The 22,078-nt window shown below is 40.7% G+C and overlaps 1 protein-coding gene across 1 annotated transcript; it reads left to right on the top strand.

The window, feature by feature from the left end:
* The first annotated feature begins 941 nt into the window (after window positions 1-941).
* Window positions 942-6,689, top strand: TRIML1 (tripartite motif family like 1). Its single transcript, XM_055315677.1, has 6 exons — window positions 942-1,349; window positions 1,593-1,688; window positions 2,666-2,896; window positions 3,915-3,937; window positions 4,113-4,210; window positions 6,139-6,689. The coding sequence occupies exons 1-6, from the start codon at window positions 942-944 to the stop codon at window positions 6,687-6,689; spliced, it is 1,407 nt and encodes a 468-aa protein (XP_055171652.1).
* Window positions 6,690-22,078: the final 15,389 nt, after the last annotated feature.

Raw genomic sequence — 22,078 nt, 5'->3', positions numbered from 1 at the left:
TCTGTTCAGTAAGAACTAATAGAGGGTTTAAGAAGACCTACTTTAAAGAGTGAAAATAAGTGAACAAAATTATATTTATACTAAAGTGCAATTTTTTTCCATCCAGTCCATAGTGTTGTGGACTCTTGAGGCAACTTCAAACAAGAAGGATATTTTACGTGGTTTTTATGATGGCAGAGAGGTGAGTATCTTGGTCCTGTAGGGCAGAGCAATAAATATAACTCTGGTAATCCTTTGTGCATTTAAAGTCAGGGAATATTTCAATGGACTCCTTCTTTTGTTGGGGTGAATAAAATTAGATAAAAGCTCACAGTACCTGATTAAGGAGCAAAAAAGATTTTAGGCTTTGGTCAAGCACATTAAAAGGGCCTAATGAGAGAGGGAATATATATTACAATTTTCTGCCTTCAATTTCTCAACTAGATTCCATTAGTGTAGTTTTCTAAAAGATCTGGACCATATTTCCAATTCAGATATTATTAGAAATCATCATAACTTAAATCTTTCTACTGGCTTACACCAAATTACCTAACCTTCCATCCTAAAATCAATGTACTTAAATGTTTTCCTGGTGCTACACACACACACACACACACACACACACACACACACACACACACAATAGCCCATTCTTCGAAGGAGAACTCTGTCAGGAGCAAGTACCCTCAGCATGTGGCTTGCACAGTGAGAATTCCTTAAAAGTTTGGGGTTGATGATGAACCCAGTGTACAAGGATTCCACATTAAGTCATAATTGGCTTTGTGTTGGGAGACTATGTGTCAATTGGTAAAATCAGGCACAGAGGAGAGTAAGAGTTTCTTGTATCAACAACATAGCAACTGATCATCCACCTGTTACTCAAAGCAATAGAAACCTCAGGGAGGACTTCTCTAATCCCAGAATAGAGGCATGACCTTGCCTTGATGTCCTTCTTTGTGAAAATGTCTACATCAGATTTGATGGAGAATCTCAGGGAAGAACTGACCTGTTTCATCTGCTTGGACTATTTCACCAGCCCTGTGACCACTGAGTGTGGGCACAGCTTTTGTCTCGTGTGTCTCCTGAGGAGCTGGGAGGAGCATAACACTCCTTTATCTTGTCCCGAGTGCTGGAGGACCTTGGAGAGCCCACACTTCCAGCCCAATGAGCGTTTGGGGAGGTTGGCTGGCATCGGCAAGCAGCTCCGATCCCAGGTGCTGCAGAGTGAGGGTGAACTAGACGCCTCTGGGAGAATGCTGGCAGGCACTAAGGTGTCCTCTGATGATGAGCAGGGTGTAAACGCTTTCTCAAGTCAATGTCATGGAATAAACAGATTGCATCCCTCGAGTGAGGCTGAGGAGCGTCACAAAGTAAGATTGGCTGCTCAATATAAATCACAGAATACAATTCATGTTCCATCACTTATTCCCATAATATTCTCTATTGGTGACAACCATGGGTGGTGGTCTCCAGGCACTGGGCCACAAACTTGGCGTGGATCCTGCTTCACCCTTTGTGTTATATCCTGCTCATCTTGTTTTTATTGGTCCTCAAGGTTTCTTCACAAGCTGGTGCTCTGCTCATCTGCCACAGAGAATTTGTTTCTATTTCAGGAGAAACTCAAGGAAATCCTAAATCTTTTGCATAAAAAGAGAAAGGAAACTCAGGTTATATTAACCCATGAGAAGGAGAGAGTAATACTGTGCAAGGTCAGTATCTGTCTCACTTTTGGGTTTTGTAGATGATTCTATGAGAGGGGCTAAAGGGATACTTAGTGAAATACCAGGGGAAATACCAAGGCAAATTTTTCTAATCACAATCCTACAATATGCAGTGTCCTTATTTTGGGCTTCCTACTCTGCTTGTCCACCTGGCTATCCCAAGACTCAGTTCAAACAATTCCCCCATCCCCAGGCTTGCTTTCCTCCCCACCCCATTCATAGTCCACCTCTACAATTTGATGGCCACCTCTATTATGGCTCTGATTATAATTATTTAAAATTACAAGTTATAGACAACATAGGATGAAAATCCACAAAAAAGGAATATTTCAAATGCTTTGCAGAAAAAATAGAGTGCAAATAAAAATATAAAGACAATGGGAATGGGAAATAAAGACCAAATAATAGTTTAGATTAGTACACCTACACAAATGCTTGAGTTAGTCACAAATTGGAACTTGAGGGTCTAACAAAGAGCTAAATGTGTAGATATTTAAAAAAAATGTGTGTCCATCTGATTGTCCCAATAAACTGAGTTCTTAAAGGGAGTATATATGATGTGCATCTGTATCTAGGGTGTGATTCAGTGCCGAATTTCATTGGATATTTATTGAATAACTGGACACATACTTTTTTTCATATTTTTGTCCTTACTTTATTTCTTTTTTATAAAAGGTGGATCCCCGCCTGTCATAGTTGTTTATTTTTGTTTATTTTTTCCCACTAGAATGACAGCCTTCTGGGAATAGAAATTTTGGTTTTGTTTACTACTCTGTCTATAGCGTACATACCTTCTAAAGTATCACAGTATCTACCCAGTTACGTAATGGGATATATGTGTGTGTCAGGCTTCAAGACTTGTCGCAGAGGAACTCTAGGACTGTAAGGATTAAAAATCTACGTGCTAACTTTATTATATCATTTCTGTATGTATGTGTGCGTGCATGTGTGTGGGTTGATGTCAGGAAGAGACGAAGGCCTGTAAACAGGTTGTTGTGTCAGAATATGCAAAAATGCACCAGTTTTTGAAGGAGGAGGAGCAGCTGCAGCTCCAGTTACTGGAAAAGGAAGAAAGAGAGAACATGAAGAAACTAAGGGACAATGAGATCAAGCTGACCCAACAAATAAGAAGCCTGAGCAAAATGATTGAACAGATAGAGTCTACGTGTCAGAGATCCATTATAGAATCTTTTGAGGTAAGAATATTGGGAAAATCAATGGGATAACAACAACAACACTGTAGTAACCCATAATATTTCAAGCCGTGCAAAATAAGTTTTTCTTTATTTACCGAGAAACTAAGTTCTGGCCCCAAAATAATCTTCCTGAAGAATTAATATTCTATAGTATAAAGTCTTAAAGTGGCAGAGGAAAAAAACAAACAAAAACCAGTAGAATACTTAACCAAACCAAGCCTGATGATGACTCCAATTTCTGCTATGCCTGTCGGTCTGCAACTTCAGCTTTGTCAATTATTTTATGTTTAATGATCATTTACTATGTGCTGCTGGCACATTAAATTTCACCTTCACAAAGAGCTGGTGAAGTTATTTACTATTATATGCACTACAGGTGATTGTTCTTTATGGTGTGGGTTTATCGTAGCACTTGTTTCATAATTCAGACTTGTGGTAATTTGCCTGTCAAGTAGCTAATAGGTGATCTAAACGAGGAATTCTGTTCCGTGCCTGTATTTTTCACCATCCTTGCTCTGTGGCCTTCCTGGGCTACTATTGCATTCTCTGGGGCCTGTGGGAGCCACGTGCAGCTTTGGTTCTTCTCCTAGATTGGCTCCACAGAATGCTGCTATTTGACTTGGTAAGTTTCCAGCAACACACTCCACCTGCACACAGGCTTCACCTCAGCACTCCCAGAGCCACTTCCTATTTCTGAGCCTTGACCCCCTGAGGTTGGATAGGAAGATCAGTACTTGGGCTCCTTTGTCAGTACCGGGTTCTCCTGATGAAGTGACGGCATAAGGAATGGAAAGGACAAAGTAGTCTAGTCATTGTGAGAACCCTCTCCCGTTCACAGGAACCCACCCCTGGAGGAAGCTGGGGATGTTTTCCTACCACACTCTTGGCCCACTCAAGGTGTTCTAGAGCCATGGAAAGGGGATTCTGTGAGATTACCAAGGACTAGATTTTGTCTTTGGATTCTGTCTTTGGAGGTCAAAGTGCACAGATACTAACCCTCTTTCTTTTATACCCTCAGGATATGAAAGGAACACTGGAAAGGTAGGTTTGCATTCTGTGTTGTAGATAAAGGGGTGTCCTGCTGCTGACATAAGGTTGTCACCGTGGGGATGAGGGTGTCCATGCTGTTGGGGTAAAATGAGCTGGACTCTCGTGTTGGAGCGGGTCACGCGGTCTGTGCAGGGGAGACAGAGTGACTGTTTTTGCCCTCTTGTAGGAGTGAGCCACTCTTGCTTCAGTGTCCAGAGGCTACCACCACGGGACTGACTCTGTGCCGCATCACTGGAATGAGGGAGATGCTAAAAAAATTCAGCAGTAAGTCAGCCCGATTTGTCAAACCTCCAGCGATGTGTGGAGTTAACTTCAGGGTATACTAAGGAATGCAAAACTGAGCATCTAGGCAGTTCCCTTTGACATAGAATATTCGCCATCTGGGTGTCAGGCTCTCAGCAAAGGCACCCTGAGTCAGCACAAAACCTCAGGGAGGGCTGGGGGCACAGAGCCCTCTGTTCTGGAGCAGTCTGGAGCAGACTTGACTGATATTTCATCTGCCTTTGTTTCCTCTCTAAGGAATCCTGGCTCTTCCTTTGTTTGTCTTATTGTTCTGTTTTGTTCATTTCATCCCCTTGCATACACACACACACACACATCCTCAGGGGGTTCTGCGTTTCTGCCTCTGTTCTTGTCAGCATAAAAGCTACTTAAGTCCTAAGCTTACTTTTAAGTCCTAATGAGGCAACATTCAAGCTATCTTTTTATCTTTAAATTTTTTTTAAAGATTTATTTGAGAGAGAGAGAGAGATTGAGAGAGAGAGAGAGAGAGAGAGAGAGCAGGAGAGGGGAGGAGCAGAGGGAGAAAGAGAATCTCAAGCAGGTCCCATGCCCAGCATGGAGCCAGAGGCAGAGCTTGATCACAAGACCCTGAGATCATGACCTGAAGCTAAACTGAGAGTTGGATGCTTAATCAACTGTGCCACCCAGGCACCCCTCAAACTATTTTTTTTAGAATGCTCTAGATATTTAGGCTTGCTAAGACCAAGAGAGGTTAGCTTTCATTTTCAACTTTTACCTTGTTGGCAATCTGACCTTCAGAAGAAGGCCTAATGGGCTTGGATTCAGTACATATTTGATAAGTGCCCACTAAATGCCCTGCACTGTGATGTTCAGCTCTGAGCTTTTCTACAGTGATGGATTAGACAGGTTTGCCTTTGCTTTTATAGAACTTTCAGTGGAATTGAGACATTTATCTCAAATAATGAGTGATGATTAGGATTTGATCTATAAATAAAAGTATGAAATTATGTAATAGGGGCACTTAGTTTTGTCTCGGTGTTCAGTGATGGTTGGAGGCCTCTTTTGTGACCTCTCAGAATATGGCACTGGTCACAGGTGGTCTCACTAACTCATATGAGGCTGTTTCTAAGCCTGACATAATGGGGATGCCTGGGTAGCTCAGTCAGTTAAGTATCTGCCTTTGGTTCAGGCCATGGGATTGAGCCCCACATTGGGCTCCCTGCTTGGTGAGGACCCTGCTTCTCCCTTTCCCTCTGCAGCTGTTCCTGACTGCACTCTCTTTTCCCCCCTCTCTCTGTCAAATAAATAGATAAAATCTTTAAAAAAAAAAAAAAAAAAGCCTGACATAATGAAACATGCTGATCAGGAACTGCTGTTCAAACACTCAGTGACTTTGTAATCTTGGTCAAGTTTCCTAACTTCTGTGAGCCTCAGTTTCCACTTTTATAAAGATGTGGGGGAAAGTGCCATGATTAAATGAGATCATGTACAGAAAATGCTTGGCACCTAAGTAGAAGTTCAGAAAAGGTGAGTGCCTCTGTCTCTCTCTCCCCCCAGCTGGAGAACCATAACCAACACTGGCTCAAGTGAATACAAATGACAGAGTATGCCCTGTGTGGCTAATTAGCTCTGAATTTTAAACCTCTGCTGTAAACAGAACAACTTCCATGCCGTTACATCAGAGATTCCTCTCGCTTCTCAGGCAGGCTAAACATCACCATCCCCATGACTCACTTCTGTGTCTTTTTAGACATTTTCTCTTAGTATTTGCGAAATAGTGCAGGAAGGGCTCAGAGATTCTGTCCTGGGTGAAATACAAATCCTCACCATAATCACCTAGATTATATTTTTAACATAGGGTTGGAAACTAAGAATTTAATTTAGCTTCCACATATTTAAAAGGGTTTTCCAGAATGCAAGGGAGGATTCATTCTTTTCTCCTCTTGCAGCGGACATAACCCTGGACCCAGCTACAGCCAATGCCTACCTTGTCTTGTCTGAGGATCTGAAGAGTGTGAGACACGGAGGAATCCGACAGCACTTACCTGACAATCCAGAACGATTTGACCAGTCTGCAACTGTGCTGGGCGCTCAGATCTTCACCTGTGGGAGACACTACTGGGAGGTGGAGGTGGGCAACAAGACGGAGTGGGAAGTTGGCATCTGCAAGGACTCAGTGAGCAGAAAGGGCAATCTCCCAAAGCCACCAGGGGACCTCTTCTCACTTATAGGCTTAAAAATTGGAGATGATTATAGTCTTTGGGTCTCATCACCTTTAAAAGGTCAACATGTCAGAGAGCCTGTGCATAAGGTTGGTGTTTTCTTAGACTATGAGTCCGGACATATAGCGTTCTACAATGTGACAGATGAGTCCCTCATCTACAGTTTCCCTCCCACCTCTTTCCAAGAGGCTCTCAGGCCTATCTTCTCCCCTTGCCTCCCAAATGAAGGGACGAACACAGGCCCTCTTATCATCTGTTCACCGAATAGTTATATTTGAGGGAGATGCCCCGAGCCTTCACTAAGGATGAGGTCTAAGACCAATAGATGATTATTAATTAAGGTGATTAATGCATCAACACTATTAACATTGGACTATCTGAAAGGAAAGCCTCCCCAAAGAGTTTCCATTAACTTGAGCCACAATCAACAGCCAAATGGGACAACCAACTTTCAACACCATAGAAGGCTGATCATATCCTGTCTTTAGCCACATTCATTATTTAGACTGTCCCACCTATATGATGGTCCCTAAAACTGTAGAGATAGAACTCACCCCTATTATCCCTGACCCCACTGTCATAGGCCAGTTTTATAAATTTATGTCATGTTTTTGAGTGTATTTATTTATTTGACTCTAAAGAACTCTGCTAATTTGAATGTGTCTTTGTTCTATGTGTAGAGCTGTGCAATCTGGGGCAATCCTAACTCCTCTGGGGCTGGGGCTGGGTTTCAGAGGGAGCAGATGCCTGGGTTCTCCTTTTTAAGGGTTCATGAGGGATATTAATAACTCAGTGCCACTGAAAAGTTGCTTTTCTTCCCCTCCCATGGTGCCCGGAGTATCTGTACTCAGGAAGGCTTATGTGTTCAGAAAGCAATATTGGTGTGGGTATCATCATATCATTCACGTTACCATAACCAAAGAGGCTGGAACCTTTTGTGAATATGTTCAAAGATCACAGATCAAAGTCATTATTCAATAAATCTATTGAGGCTGCGGGTGCCAAATGACTTCACTGAATTTTTTTATAAGGTTATTTTCTGTGCTTTTGCTACTGCTATGAGCAGAAGGCTTTTCATCACTAGAAGGTGAAATCAAGTCTACTCTCCATCCCAACATTCTAGGGTTTGTGAAGAAGTTTTGTGAGCAGACCTTCTTTTGGCTGGTCGCAGATAACCTTCTGCTGGAGGCCTGCACTTATGCTCCTGATTCTTAGTGCTCTGTCCCTGCAGAGTTTTGTTTTGTTTTCTCTGCAGATTTGTTTAATTATTCCTTCTTACATTGCAGAATGGCACCAATCACAGAGGGTCCTCCTTACCACCTCTTCCCACTCACAGAAGTCACTGTCTATGTTTTCAATCTCGGACAAGAAAACTGATAGGATTTAATTTACAACTACAAGATTAAGAAAAATGTTTATCACAGATTTTCGTCTTTAGAGACTAAGCTGGGGGAAAATGGATAATTGAAGCTGTTAGCATAGAAAATCACAGGGGGGGAAGTAAGTAAGCGAGGGAGGTTAACTGGGTTGATTTTAGGGATGTTACTCACCCTTGTTAATCTAGGTCTACTTTCTCTTTCAAACTTATGCATATTCATCTTGTGCTCTTACAGGCAGGGGAGCAGATCTGAACTAGACTTTCGGTCCCAAATCACGCCCTCTTCTGTTCTCTGTGTTCATTGTTTGCATTTTCACCCTGATATCACATATACTTAGAGAACTGTAAAGGGGAACCAATCACACTCTCTTTGAACAATTTGTAGTTGTTCCCCATTTTTAATTTATTTATTTTTAAAGATTTTATTTATTTATTCATGAGAGACACAGAGAGAGGCAGAGACATAGGCAGAGGGAGAAGCAGGTTCCCTGTAGGGAGCCTGATTAAGGATGCTAACACAAGACCCTGGGATCATGATCCTGAGCCAAAGGCAGACACTCAACAACTGAGTCACCAGGTGCCTCTTTAATTTTATTTCTTGATTTATCACCTCAAAAGCTAAGAAACAAATCATGAACAGCAAACACTAAATATATTTGAACTGTGTCTTTCTTATATACAAAAAAAAAACCCACACTGATTTTAAAAATTTTTAACAAACGAATATAAAGGACATACATTTTAACTTAGTTTGCATTGTATTAAATTGTGGTGTAACTGAGGTGATAACTACTTTTTCTTTTCCTTTGTCCCAAAGGGGTTGATATTATCAAGGAAACCAGCCTATTTTTTTCCTCTGGCAAAGTCATCCCGTTCTGATCATTGTCTGCCCTGGGCCTGCCACCAATCAGGTGTGTGTGGGAAGATTGGATCCACACTATTTTTACTCTGCTGAGTTTGCATAAGCAACCATGAAAAAATTGCAAGAAAATTTTCACCTAGACTTCCAGACATAAACTCTAAGCCAAGCAGATGTGGTGGTGGGGATGGGAGGTAGAGTAGCTGGAATGAACAATTGAGGGTTGCACTCCCTTGCTTGGCAAACTCATCCTCTTGCTTCAGGGCCTGGTCTCTTTGCCTCTGCCTTTCAACATTTAACAAAGACATTTTCATGTCTTTGGTGCCCCACATGGGACCTGCTAACTATTACTCAAGCTATACCTTTTCTCTCTCTCTCTCTTTTATATATATATATATATATATATATAAATTTTCTCTTATTAACACCCTCTCTCCTTCCCAAATCTCTCTCTCTTTTTTTTTATCCTTTCCTTAGTGGGAAATTTTCCCAGGAGATAGCCAGTCACAATAGCCTTTTGTAGTGCACATTACAAAATGGAATCCAGAAACATGGCCATTTCCCTCTCTGCCTTTTGGCTAGAGAGGGTATATGCCAAGTCCCAAGGGTAAAGGACAACAAGAGTGATCTTTCACACAGGATTGCAACTTGATATTTTCATTTAAAAAAAAAAATTGCGTGTCCTAGAGTACCTTAAAAATAAAATGTTATAGGGCACCTGGGTGGCTCAGTTGGTTGGGCAACTGACTCTTGATCTCAAACCAGGTCTTCATCTCAGAGTCATGAGTCCAAGCCCTACATTGATCTCCATACTGGTTATGGAGCCTCGTTAAAAACAATAATTAAAAAATTAAAATAAAATATAACACATCTTTTGCCTTGAAATCGAATTAACCAATAAAATCCAATAGCTATCCAGATGAGGTCTTTATCTACCTTCCTACTCTAATTACTCCTTCCTCCAACAATGTAACTTTGACCTATTATGCTTCCAGTACTTACTTTGGCACCTTATCCTACTTTGGATGGTTTTACAATGCTCTTTTAGTGATGTGACTCAGCAGTGTGCCCAATCAATCTTTCTCTATTCTTGAATTTCTCCCTGTGCATATACCTTAAAGGTGTGGGAACAGATTACTAGTAGGCCCCAGTAGGAAAATTCAAGAATGATAAAATATACAAAGGATAAAATTTAAAAATTGCGTATGATCTCACTCTGGTATACTACAGAGATTACCAATGCTTATATTATGGTGTGTGTCTTTCTAGTCTTTTTTTTTTTCTATGCATGTGTATTTTAAGCAACATGAAAATTATCTTAATATTATATTTTGAGCTCCATTCTTATAAGATAGTCCTTTAAAATATGACTTTTTATCCCTAAATATATAAGCATATATTTTCTAAGAATTGGCCCATTTTGTTAAATAACACCATATAAATATTTTGCATTCAATAAATGATATTATATTGGGATCCCTGGGTGGCGCAGCGGTTTGGCGCCTGCCATTTGCCCAGGGCGTGATCCTGGAGACCCGGAATTGAATCCCACGTCGGGCTCCCGGTGCATGGAGCCTGCTTCTCCCTCTGCCTGTGGTCTCTGCCTCTCTCTCCCTCTCTGTGTGACTATCATAAATAAATAAAAAATTTAAAAAAAATAAATGATATTATTTGGCAAACTGGGTGAGCATCTGCCTTCAGCTCAGGTCATGATCCTGGGGTCCTGGGATCAAGTCTCGCACTGGGCTCCTTGCTCAGCAGAGAGCCTGCTTCTCCCTCTACTTGCCACTCCCCCTGCTTGTGCTCTCTCTCTCTCTCTCTCTCTCTCTGTTTCTATCTTTGACAAATAAATAAATAAATCTTAAAAAAAAAATTTCCCAATTAGCCTTCTAATGTTCTTTGTAGCTGCTTTTTCAGTCTTTTCAGTATCCAGGAATAATATAGGATCATGGATTAAATGTAATTGTCTTGGAAAATATGATTTTTAATGGCAGTAATATTTCACTATATGAGTGTCCCTAATTTATTTAATCATTCTCCTACTGTGGGACATTTAGATTGTTTTCCATTGGTAGCTATTATAAGTGACACTGTGATGAATGCGCATGTACCTAAACCTCTGGGTGTATCTCTAATTATTCACCAATATGTTTCCTGCAGGCAGGAAAGCTGCCTGTGGATCCTGTGGGCATGTTTGCAGGTTATACGTTCCCCTACAAAAGTTTTATGTGCACAGCAGGTAGTTTGAAAGCTTTTACTCAGTGGCATTTCCACACTAAAGATGCAGAGACACAGTTTTGAGACAAGTGAGAGAATATGTTTTCCCTTGCCCTATGGTCTTGCCAGAAGCACTGCATTTATTTAAAAAAAAAAAAAAAAAAAACTATCCTGGGAGGAATTGGGCAGTAGTGCTATGGCTTTGAAATAAACAGCCCTTAGCTGGAACACTTAACTTCACTGCAAGGTAACTTTTTTCACTTTGACAAATTCTTTTAACTCTCTGAGCCTTTGTTTTCTCTTCTCAAAAAATGTGGAAAATAGGTAAGGGTTATGATGATTATGTGAGAACACAGGAAAGCAATAAATCCACAATGCATGATGAATTTTTGTTAGCCCCCTCCCCTCCCTGACCCTCACTCTTAGACTCCATTTTGCAATTTGTTAGAAAGGGGACAGAAGAGCCATAGAAAGCTTGTGTGAAATTTGGAAAACATTGGCACCAAAATTTGAAATATTTCCAGGGTAGGTGTCACTATCTTAGAGGGAAAAGTGTTAGCATAAAATTCAGTTGAAGGGAAAGAAAACCTCTATTCATTGCTTTCTTATCTTTCATGGAAGTCTTTTGACCTTAACACTTGTGAGCATATATTACCTAATTTTAAAGTAAATTAATATTAAAATTATAAAATTCAAACTACCCTACAATCCAGCAATTGCACTACTAGGTATTTACCTAAATAATACAAGAACACTAATTCAAAGGTATACATGCACCCCTATGCTTATAGCAGCATTATTCACAATTGCCAAATTATGGAAGCCGCCCAAGTGTCTATCGATTAATGAATTGATAAAGAATAAATCTATATGTATATATAAAAATATATATCTATTATATATCTAATGGAATATTATTCATCCATCAAAAAGAATGAAATCTTGCCATTTGCAACAACATGAATGGAGCTAGAGAGTATAATGCTAAGCAAAGTGAGTCAGAAGATAAATACCATATGATTTCAAAAACTCATATGTGGAATTTAAGAAACAAATGAGCAAAGAGGAAAAAAGAGACAAATCAAAAACAGACTCTTAACTATAAAGAACAAACTAATGGTTATCAGAGGGGAGGCAGGTGGGGGGATACATGAAATACGTGATGGGGATTAAGGAGGGCTCTTGTCACAATGAGCAGGGGGTGATGTATGGAAGTGTTGAATCACTATATTGTGCACTTGGAACTAATATAACACTGTTAACTGGGCTTAAAAACCTGAAAGCAAACTAACAGACAGTAAATAAAGAAAAATAGAGGTAATGTAGTAATCTCATTTTCATTCCTTGGCAATCTTACACCTTTGCTCTGTGCTCTGAGGACCTGGTAAGAACTCTGATAAACATTAGCTTGCTAGCCCTTAAAAGCACTGCACCCAGAGGAATGGGGGATGCAGCCTTCCTCACTCACCTCACCTCACGCAATGATGCTCCAGTAGATTACAGGTGTCCTGAGACGCTGAGCCCATCAGCCTTTGGGTGGGGCTTGGAATGGTCACCACCAGCTGTGAATGTCTTCTTTCTTTTAAAACATGTTAGATGTGTCTTAAAAAGCATATAAAAACCTATTTTAAACATATACAGCCTTATAAAACATGTTAGATGTGTGCCACAACATGAAGTTTGGAGAGTATTGCCTCTGCCCCCATCACAGGACTCTGTAAATAACGTGAACTCTACCTCCCTGGGATGTCCTGTTAACAGCTTTCTTACTGACAGCTGGCAGGAAGGAACCAACTTTTGCAAGGTCTGAAGCTTAAACAAATGAGGGGAGCCATTTTTAAGACAAAATAAAAAATTACAAAGTTTAACACTAGGGCTAGGGTCTTAGAGGGTGTCAGACAATAGTGGGCCCGGAGCTACAGTTAACCGTTTTCGCGCTGCATCTGCCTGTGGGTTGGCCGATGCCAAGATAAAGGGCAAAGGCAGTAAAGCCAGACATCCTAGGTTCACCTACTGGTTCCACCAATTCCTAACTGCACAGCCCTGGGTGAGATGCGTACTCATCCCGGACCTCCCTTCCTCCATCACCAACATGACGCTGATAGCCCATCTGCCTCATGGGTCTGTTGCAGCAAATGACAAACACTTGCATTTAGTACACTGACTAAAGTATAACTATGAAATAGATGTGAATCATTATGGGTCCTTTCTGAGTTTTGGCATCTACCTTAGCCAGACTCTATTTGCACTTTTAAATACTGCCTTCTGTCGCTCTGTTTCCTACCGTTCTGACCATGAACTTACTCATCTGAGTTCAGAACACTGCCTTCTACTTGCATTCCTTCTCTTGAGGTTCTGGTTTCTATTCTTGATGGAAGCTCTACCTCCAAGCATATTGCTGGTCCTTCTGCATTCCTAATTTTAGTTCTTGCGCCTTATTCCTTAGGAAGTTTTAAAAATTCTTGAGCATTTCAACTATTGCCTTCCATTTAACTCATTGGCTCTTTCAGCTTATGATTTAAGTAATAAACTCTTCTGGATTATAAGTTTATGAGTCTCAATATTCAGAACTGGTATTTTCTCTTTAGGATGTGTTTTTAACCGTGATGGTATATTCACAAATTCTTGATTCAAAGGGAAATTCTGCCTCCACCAGGACTGTTTGGTTTCATTTTGGTGAGAGAGAGCCTCTCTTCATAGAGCATCTGAATCATCTGCTCACCATCCAAATGGAAGACAAATGTCCAGGGTGCTCAGGAGAGGCAGATTGCCCCCTGGGTGAGGAATGTGAATGGGTGTGTTATGTTGTGTGTGTGTGTGTGTGTGTGTGGTATGTTGTATGTGGTATGTTAGGTATGTATGTGTTGGGTGTGTGTGTGTGGTGTGCTATGTATGTGTGGGGGGGTGTTCATAGGTATATGTGTGTGTTTGTGGGATATGGGATGTGGTGTGTGATATGTGGAATACGGTGTGTGTGTGGTGTGTATGTGTGGTGTGTGATATGTAGTATGTGTTGTGTTATGTATGTTTGTAATGTGTATGTGTCTGATATTTAGTATGTGTTTGTGATATGTGGTGTGTGTATGGAATGTGTGAGTCTCTGGTATGTGGTGTGTGTATGGTGTGTGTAGTATGTGGTATATGTATGATGTGTGTCATGTGTGTATGGTATGCTATGTGTGTGTCTGTGGTACGTGTGTGGTATGTGGTACCTGTGGTATATGGTGCATATGGTATTTAGTTTGTGTGTACACACATATGTGAAGTACGTGGTATATGTATGGTGTATATAGTATGTGGTGTGTGTATGATGTGCAGCATGTGGTATGTGTATGGTGTATGTAGTATGTGGTGTATGTATGATGTGTGTGATGTGTGTGTAGTATGCTATGTGTGTGTCTGTGGTATGTGTGTGGTATGTGGTAAGTGGTGTATATGGTATGTAGCGTGTGTTGTGTGATATGTGCCTGTGGAATGTGTGTGTGGTGTGTGTGATGTGTGTGTAGCATGCTATGTGTGTGTCTGTGGTGTGTGCTACGTAGGTGTGCAGTGTGTGATGTGTGGGGAGGGGAGTGTGGTAAAGGGAGGGTCCTGGAGGGAGCTAAGTTTCTCCTCAGAGTCTCCTCTCTGCGCCCCTTCTTGACGCTTCAGATTGTAGCCTCCCCTCCAAGCTGCCACTCTCCTACCCTCCGGTGTCCGGGAAATGAAGCCTGGGCTCCGGGAACCTCATCAGGGGCTCCTTGGCCTCTGTTTCTGGAGTCGGGGAGGTAAATGGTGAGCAGGAAAGGCCGCGGCCACACGGAGCAGGGCCAGGCTGATGCTTGGTGCTGCTGCCCCGACGGAGCGGGCTCCCTGCGCAAGGATGGACCCTCTGCAGGCTCAGCGGGAGGGATTCCTGCTGCCCTTCCATACGCCTACTTATTTTATAACTAGACCTTGTAGGTTAATGAGCACCACTCACAGATCAGTTTCAAGCAATATAAATATATTGAGAGCAATATTATGCTATGCATAATACCCCAAGCTTTGCATCTAAGGCCTAAACCTCTTGTGGGTTGGAGCTCTGGGCACTATCTTAGGAAATAGCATAAGATGTCTCCTTTCTTTCTCCTCTTTGCATACGTCTGAAAAATTGTTCACTCAGTTAAAATTTTATTAGACATTTTCAAGAGTAACTGTGAAATGTCTTGTCTCTTTTGAGGTGCTGGAAACATTCTGTGCTTACCTGATTACACCTTGCAGTCGGTTTGGGAAAATATATTGAGCTAGAAATTTATATGTCCAATTTCTGTATGTAAATTGTACTTCAATAGACACTTTCAAAAAAGTGGCTGCTTCGTACCGCAGATTGGGTTCCAGTCTGCAGGAGCAGATGCCAGCTAGGAGATTTGCATGCACGTTCTTTATTTTTTTTAAGGAATTCTCTGGAGATCAAGATCCTTCCTTCCTTCCTTCCTTCCTTCCTTCCTTCCTTCCTTCCTTCCTTCCATTCTCTTTTTCTTCTCGTATTAAAATCTGGTTTATATTTTCCAAGTTGTTAAATATGTTTTCATGAATTTTCTTGTAAAATATCCCTATTTCCCTGTTCTTTTCTTTCTTTCCTCTTTTCCTTTTATTTTTTGTTGTGGTTAAGAACACAACAAGAGATCTACTGTCTTACAGACTTTTAAGTGTACGATATAGTGTTGTTAAGCACAGGCATGATGTTGCAGCAGACCTCTAGAACTTATTCATCTTGTCTGAAGCTTTATACTTGCTGACTAGCAACTCCCCATTTCGCCCTCTCTCCCTCCCATGCAACCAGCATTGTACTCTCTGCTTCTCTGAGTTTGACTGAGGCCTTTTCAGTGGAAGGGAAAGAAGCAGGAATATGCAGGAAGAAGCAGGAATATGCAGAAGTCTAGCTGGGATGCAAGCCTCATGACAGACTGCCCTGGCCACGTAGAAGAGGAGCTCTAGAGCTAAAATGGGCTAGAGTCATCTAGAATTGGACAGAGTTGGCCCAGGCTTTATGTACTGTCATCAATGTGATGTGTCTCTGCATATGATTTCCCTTGAGCAAGGTGGCTCTCTGCCACTGAGGCATTTTTTGGAGGGGCTCAGAGCTACAGTCTGGCCATGGTACACCCAGCAACAAGGACCGCAAGGCCTTCTTTGCTGGGCCATCTGAGAGACACATCAAAATGTCCATCACAACAATACTGGAGATCAGGACCTAAATAGGAGAGGGGAGGAACTGGGTTCTGTTGGACTCTCATTTTAAAGCTCTCTATTATCTATTTAAAAAACAAACCCATGTGGTTGTATTCCTTTAATTAAATAAATGAAAGTAGTATTTGACATGTACACACACTAGAATTACTTATTTTAAAATCATGTATAGCACATATTGTTTTGCCCACAGAAATTTAAATGAGGGCTTATTATTCTAAATTGAAATGTAAGTGCTCATGTGTATGTCGCTTTATTTCAATGAGAGTCTTCCAAAAAATGCTCTTTCCCTGGATTTTATATTTCTTATTTTATTCAGCATTTGGCTTATTTACTACTTTTTACTGATTGACTTCCACTTATGAATTTTCATCTGATTTTGGACATCAGCTTTTTTTAAATTGATGGATTGACTTGTTCTTCATTATGTGCTTTTGGTCAACTTTATCAAATTCATTGTTCCCATGGTTAGCCTTTATTAAGTAAGAGCAGTCAAGTGGAAACAAGTTTCAGTGGGAGAAAGAAGTCTGAAAGGCATGGCAGCCATGAGAATGCACCTGGAAGACTTCTAACTACCGGGAGTGTAATTGACCAAGAGCATAGTTGCTGAGTTTTGAAATCCAGCGTGTCATCTGTGCATGAGCCATGCTTCCTGCAGGTGTCTCTTGAGTATGACCCAGGGCAGAAGGAATACTAGTGCAGACCCATTCCTGGCACAGACAGAAGTTCTCTGATGGCCAACTCTGGCTGGCCCAAGCAGTCATCCAAACTCCCATCCAACCTTCCTTCCCTGTCTCCTTCACTTTGGGGTGCAACCTTAGCATGTTCCCTCCCTGTTTCACTTACAAAAGGGTGCACTGGGTCACTCTGGGCTGGGACCAGCTCAAGAGTATTATGTGCATCTCTTCTCAAGTTGGGGCCTAGGGACACTATGTTGATAGCTTGAAATGGGCTAAAGTGGAGTAATTATGATGAGCAATATACAAACATTACAAATTAGCTCTTCTCTTTGTTGAGACCGAGTTGCTGAACAATTATCAGCACACTATTGACCTCATCAGTGTTTGTCTTCATAAAATTCCTGCAAATTTAATTCCCTTTGGTATCTGTGTCTTAGAGTACCCATGTTAACACAAAAGGATTTTTTTAAATTATTTATTTATTTATGATAGTCACAGAGAGAGAGAGAGAGAGAGGCAGAGACACAGGCAGAGGGAGAAGCAGGCTCCATGCACCGGGAGCCCGACGTGGGATTCGATCCCGGGTCTCCAGGATCGCGCCCTGGGCCAAAGGCAGGCGCCAAACCGCTGCGCCACCCAGGGATCCCTAACACAAAAGGATTGAGGAGAAAAGATAAAATCAGTTTTGGACATGTTGATACTACAGATAAGAATCTTGAGACCCACCAAGACCATCAAAATAAGACTGGTTTCTCCAGTAGGAAAATTATCATCAGCCAAGACTGTTGTTACTCACAGGAGCTAAAGCTAAGGATATAGGTTTTCAGCAAAAATAACTTCAAAGATTGAGGTAGCACACCTCTTTTGGCTTTGCGGCCTCTGATACGTTGCAAAGCTGGCCTGGCCTCCAGGCTTTTGGTCTACAAATTCTTCACTGGGATGGGAATTATTTTTTCCTTAAATGTATTTTTGACTTTCCTCAGTTCATTTATTATCATAAGCCAATGTTTTCTCAATTGAAACTCTTATTTCCAAATTCTTACTACTTCTCTTTGCTGCTCTTAAAAATCTGCAGAATCTTGGACATTGCTGCTGTGATCATTGATTGGGGTGCAGAATCTTCTTTTAAACATGAATCCATTATAAGGCAATTCACAATATTTGCTTCCCTTTTTCTCAGGTGGTCTAGTTCCAAATATGCAATTTTTAACCATTATCTTATTGCAGAAAAAATAATCCTTCACCTACTGAATGTACAAAGCTATACCTATTAACTCTTCAGGAGTTGGACAAACAATTTGATTTATTTTTTCCCATTGTCTCCTATAGGGAAGAGGCTAAGAATAAGTCTTTAAAAGGAGCAACCAAAAAAATAAAACAAGATGAAATCAGAGAGGGAGACAAACCATAAGAGACTCTTATCATAGGAAACAAACTGAAAGTTACTGGAAAGGAGGGGTGTGGGGGGATGGGGCAACTGGGTGATGGGCATAAAGGAGGGCTTGTGATGCTGTGAGCACTGGGTGTTAAATAAGACTAATGAATCACTGACCTCTACCTCTGAAACTAATAGTATACTGTATGTTAATTAATTGAATGAAAAAAAAAAGTAAAAATGTAAAATAAATAAATAAATAAAAAGAGCAAGCTGTAGAAGACACATGATGTACTTAATAGGGCCTTAGCATTGTGCTGCTGGAAATCAGATTCCACTTTATATGCTTCTTCTCATCTTTACCACCTTGACCTTTCACTTAGGACAATATTTTTGTTCTATATTTGAATTCAGATCTTTATCCTTTCCCTGGAGGCTTGGCCCTCTGGGGACTGTGCCCTGGCTTTCTATTTCAATGGTTAGTCATCACAACTTGTGCTTAGATACACAAGCCCACTCAGATACACTGAGCCATTGCTTTGAGTATAGTGTATTTATAAGATCAAGACAAGAGGAACTCCTGTGAGATATTTTCTGTGCATATGGATTTTATCTCTAATAAGATATTCTCTTGGCTACTGTATCGCAGGTGAAAATGGTTTCTCCCATTTATTAAACGCCTATTACAGGCCAACTTCTGTGCCTAGTATTTCCTCTGCCATTAAAAGGTTAAAGAAGTTGCCAATGCCACTCACCTGTCAAGTGGAAGAACTAGATATTTAACCAGGTCTAACTCCAGAGCCTATTTTTTAGCCACTGGATTGTATTATTCTTTAATAGAAATTATCTAGGTGAAGGAGCCAGTTATGCGTGTGTGTGTATGTGTGTGTGTGTGTGTGTTTAAAGATTTTATTTATTTATTTGAGAGAGAGTATGAGCTAGAGGGAAGGGAAGAGGGAGAAGCAGACTCCTCACAGAGCAGGGAGCCCAACATGGGGCTCATTTCCAGGACCTCAGGATCATGGTCTGAGCCGAAGGTAGATGATTTAACCAACTGAGCCACCTGGGCACCCCAAGAAGCACTCCAACTGGGCATTGGAGTTCAAAGGAGACTGTGGTACGTGAATATGACAAGAACAGTAGCGAATCCTTTGATTTTTAGGGATAGAAATCAGTTTTGTTGGTAGGTTGAAGGCTTGAGGGAGGATTTTTATAGTGATTGTCATATACATAACAACTGTTGTCATATACATAATTTACACCTGAAATTGTAAGACAGCGTCTCTTAATTCTAGTAAAGACTGAGGATCAAGAACATAGGGTCAAGTATTGAACTTTAGAAGAAATTCTGCATTTAGCTTAAAGAAGCAGCAGACCAGGAAGGTGGGAAAATATCAAATAATGGTCTGTTAAAACAGTGTTGGGATCAAGGAGGGGTCACTGGAATACTGGGGACTGCAGTGCAAGGTATGTAATTCATTTGTAAATAATTCCTAAGAGAATAAAATTACAAGCAGGGAGGATTAACATGTTATAATTGACTCATTTTTGTTTCCTTCCCAAGTTTGAGTTTTCTTCCTCTCCCTCTTTAGTCTACATTTGGTTAACCTGCACAGGTGAAAAAAAAATGTTTTTTATGTTTTTGGGGAACAAAATGTAAGATCTTAAAATGACAACAAAGTACTTATAAAACTGAGAATCATTATAGTAAAATCTTATGTTCTTTGTTATTAGGCAACTAGAAGGTACCAACAATATTTCTTTCTTTTTTTTTTATGATAGTATTTATTTATTTGGCAGAGAGAGACAGCACAAGCAGGTAGAGCAGCAGAGGGAGGAGAAGCAGGCCCCCCCACCGAACAGGGAGCCTGATGTGGGGCTTGATCTCAGGACTCTGGGATCATACCGACAATATTTCAAACCAAGTGTCAGTTCTCTGGATCCTGAAACAACCAATAGTTTTCTCAATATGACTGAGGATTTGCTGATTGGCAGATGAAAATGTCCATCACTATGTCCCTGACAACCTGGTATAATTGAATAGAGTCTCAACATCTTGGGAAGCACTTTTGCCTTTAGAATATTAATAACAGGTAGTGGATCAAGACCAACCTGATTAGGAACTGATGGGGATTCACAAGAAATCAACCAAAAAAGTAACAATCCCCAGAATTTATAAGAATGGATTTTGTACATGCTTATTTTTTTTATCATCCTTTAAAAAGGTTTTCTAAAAAAAAGAGATTCAAGATTATTTCTTGCCTTTGCCTTCTATTGAGATTACACAGTGACAGATATGAGGAATGCAAACATCTGTGCTTTACCTGAAAGGAAACAAACAAACACCACAAATAACAAAAAACTGAGAAAAGTTGGTAGTTAAGAAACTTACTATTAAATGCCTGGAAACAAAGGAAAGGAAAACAATTTTCTCAATTTGGGTCAAGGCTGACCAGCTAATTGTTTTGCATGCTAATTAAGATTCAATGAGAGAGAGGAAAAAAAAATCGATGTGCTGAAAGGCCATTTTATTTAAATTAAGAAACCTACTCAAAAGTTTGTGGACAAATTTTCTCTTTTGAAAGTAACCCAAAACCTTGTTAAGTCAGCATGGGCTAATTTCGAGTTGGTGATCTCCTAAGCCTAGGTGGTTGTAGCAGTTCGAAGAAAGGCCAAGTGTCCTAACAAAGACACCCTCAAAATATGATGGGTTAAATAGCAGAGAATTTTACCTTTCTTTCCTGCAACAGTCCTTAGTAATAAAGTGGTCTTCACCCTAGAGAGTCACTCAGGGATTGAGGCTGGCAGAGTAGTCTTTGCCACCGCCAGCCCATGACTTCCCAGTGAGTTTCAGCCTTGACCATTTCAAGCTAATGGGAGCCTGGGAGTATGGAAAAGTTGAAGTCCAGAGCCAGAGGTCTACTTTGAATCACAAGACACAGCAGCTTCAAATAGCCTTCATCTCAGAATTCCCTAGTGGGGCACCTGGGTGGATCAGTGATTGAGTATCTACCTTTGGCTTAGGTTGTGATCCCAGGGATCCTGGGATCCATTCCTACATCAGGCTCCTTGCAGGGAACCTGCTTCTCCCTCTGCCTCTGTCTCTGCTTTTCTGCATCTCCCATGAATAAATAAATAAAATCTAAAAGAAAAAAAAAAAAGAATCCTCTAGGCATGTGGTTATTCGTGTCTGGTGGAAGTTCTGTGTAGCCAAGTGCTTAGAGAGAACACAACCGACTCAAGCAGCAGGTTCTTCAGTGACTCTACCAAAGCTTTACCTTTATGCTTCTTGGTTACAGGAATCATTTTGAAAATCATGAAGGTTTTCAATTCCTTATCACTTTTGGGCTAAATATGTTTTGGAAGTCAAGATTTTTGCTTTAGAAACAAGCAAAATTTTATACATACTCTGGGTTGTGTAACACGCCAGTGGAGTTTGAGGCAGTACCCCTTAAGCAAGTCAATTAATATTTCTGTAGTAGAATGCAATATTGTTTATACTAAGTGAGAGAAATGAACACTAAAAATATCTCCCTGGAAGTACTGGGCAGGTTTTGCCTCCATGTAAGTTTGTGCCAAAATTAGGAAATTACTTTTAGCTTTAAATTCTGAAATTGTGTTGGGATCCCTGGGTGGCGCAGCGGTTTGGCGCCTGCCTTTGGCCCAGGGCGCGATCCTGGAGACCCGGGATCGAATCCCACATCGGGCTTCTGGTGCATGGAGCCTGCTTCTCCCTCTGCCTGTGTCTCTGCCTCTCTCTCTCTCTCTCTCTCTCTCTCTGTGACTATCATAAATAAAAATAAAAAAAAATTTAAAAAAATAAATAAATAAATAAATAAATAAATTCTGAAATTGTGGATAAAGAATTGTGGAACTGAACTGATAATAAGTAAGATCATGTAGTTTAAGTAGGATTTAAGTAATTTGAAAGCAAAGTTTTAAAAACA

The sequence above is a fragment of the Nyctereutes procyonoides genome, unplaced genomic scaffold (genome assembly GCF_905146905.1).
Source record: "Nyctereutes procyonoides isolate TBG_1078 unplaced genomic scaffold, NYPRO_anot_genome, whole genome shotgun sequence".
Taxonomy (NCBI): domain Eukaryota; kingdom Metazoa; phylum Chordata; class Mammalia; order Carnivora; family Canidae; genus Nyctereutes; species Nyctereutes procyonoides.
The sequence above is the reverse complement of the archived record's forward strand: the minus strand, read 5'-3'. Positions and strand labels throughout refer to the sequence as shown.

Excerpts from the sequence above, each read along its gene's own strand:
- TRIML1 (XM_055315677.1), top strand. The coding sequence starts at position 942 with ATGTCTACATCAGATTTGATGGAGAATCTCAGGGAAGAACTGACCTGT. Across the intron at positions 1,350-1,592 it reads AGGCTGAGGAGCGTCACAAA|GAGAAACTCAAGGAAATCCT; the intron begins GTAAGATTGGCT and ends TTTCTATTTCAG. Across the intron at positions 1,689-2,665 it reads AGAGAGTAATACTGTGCAAG|GAAGAGACGAAGGCCTGTAA; the intron begins GTCAGTATCTGT and ends GGTTGATGTCAG.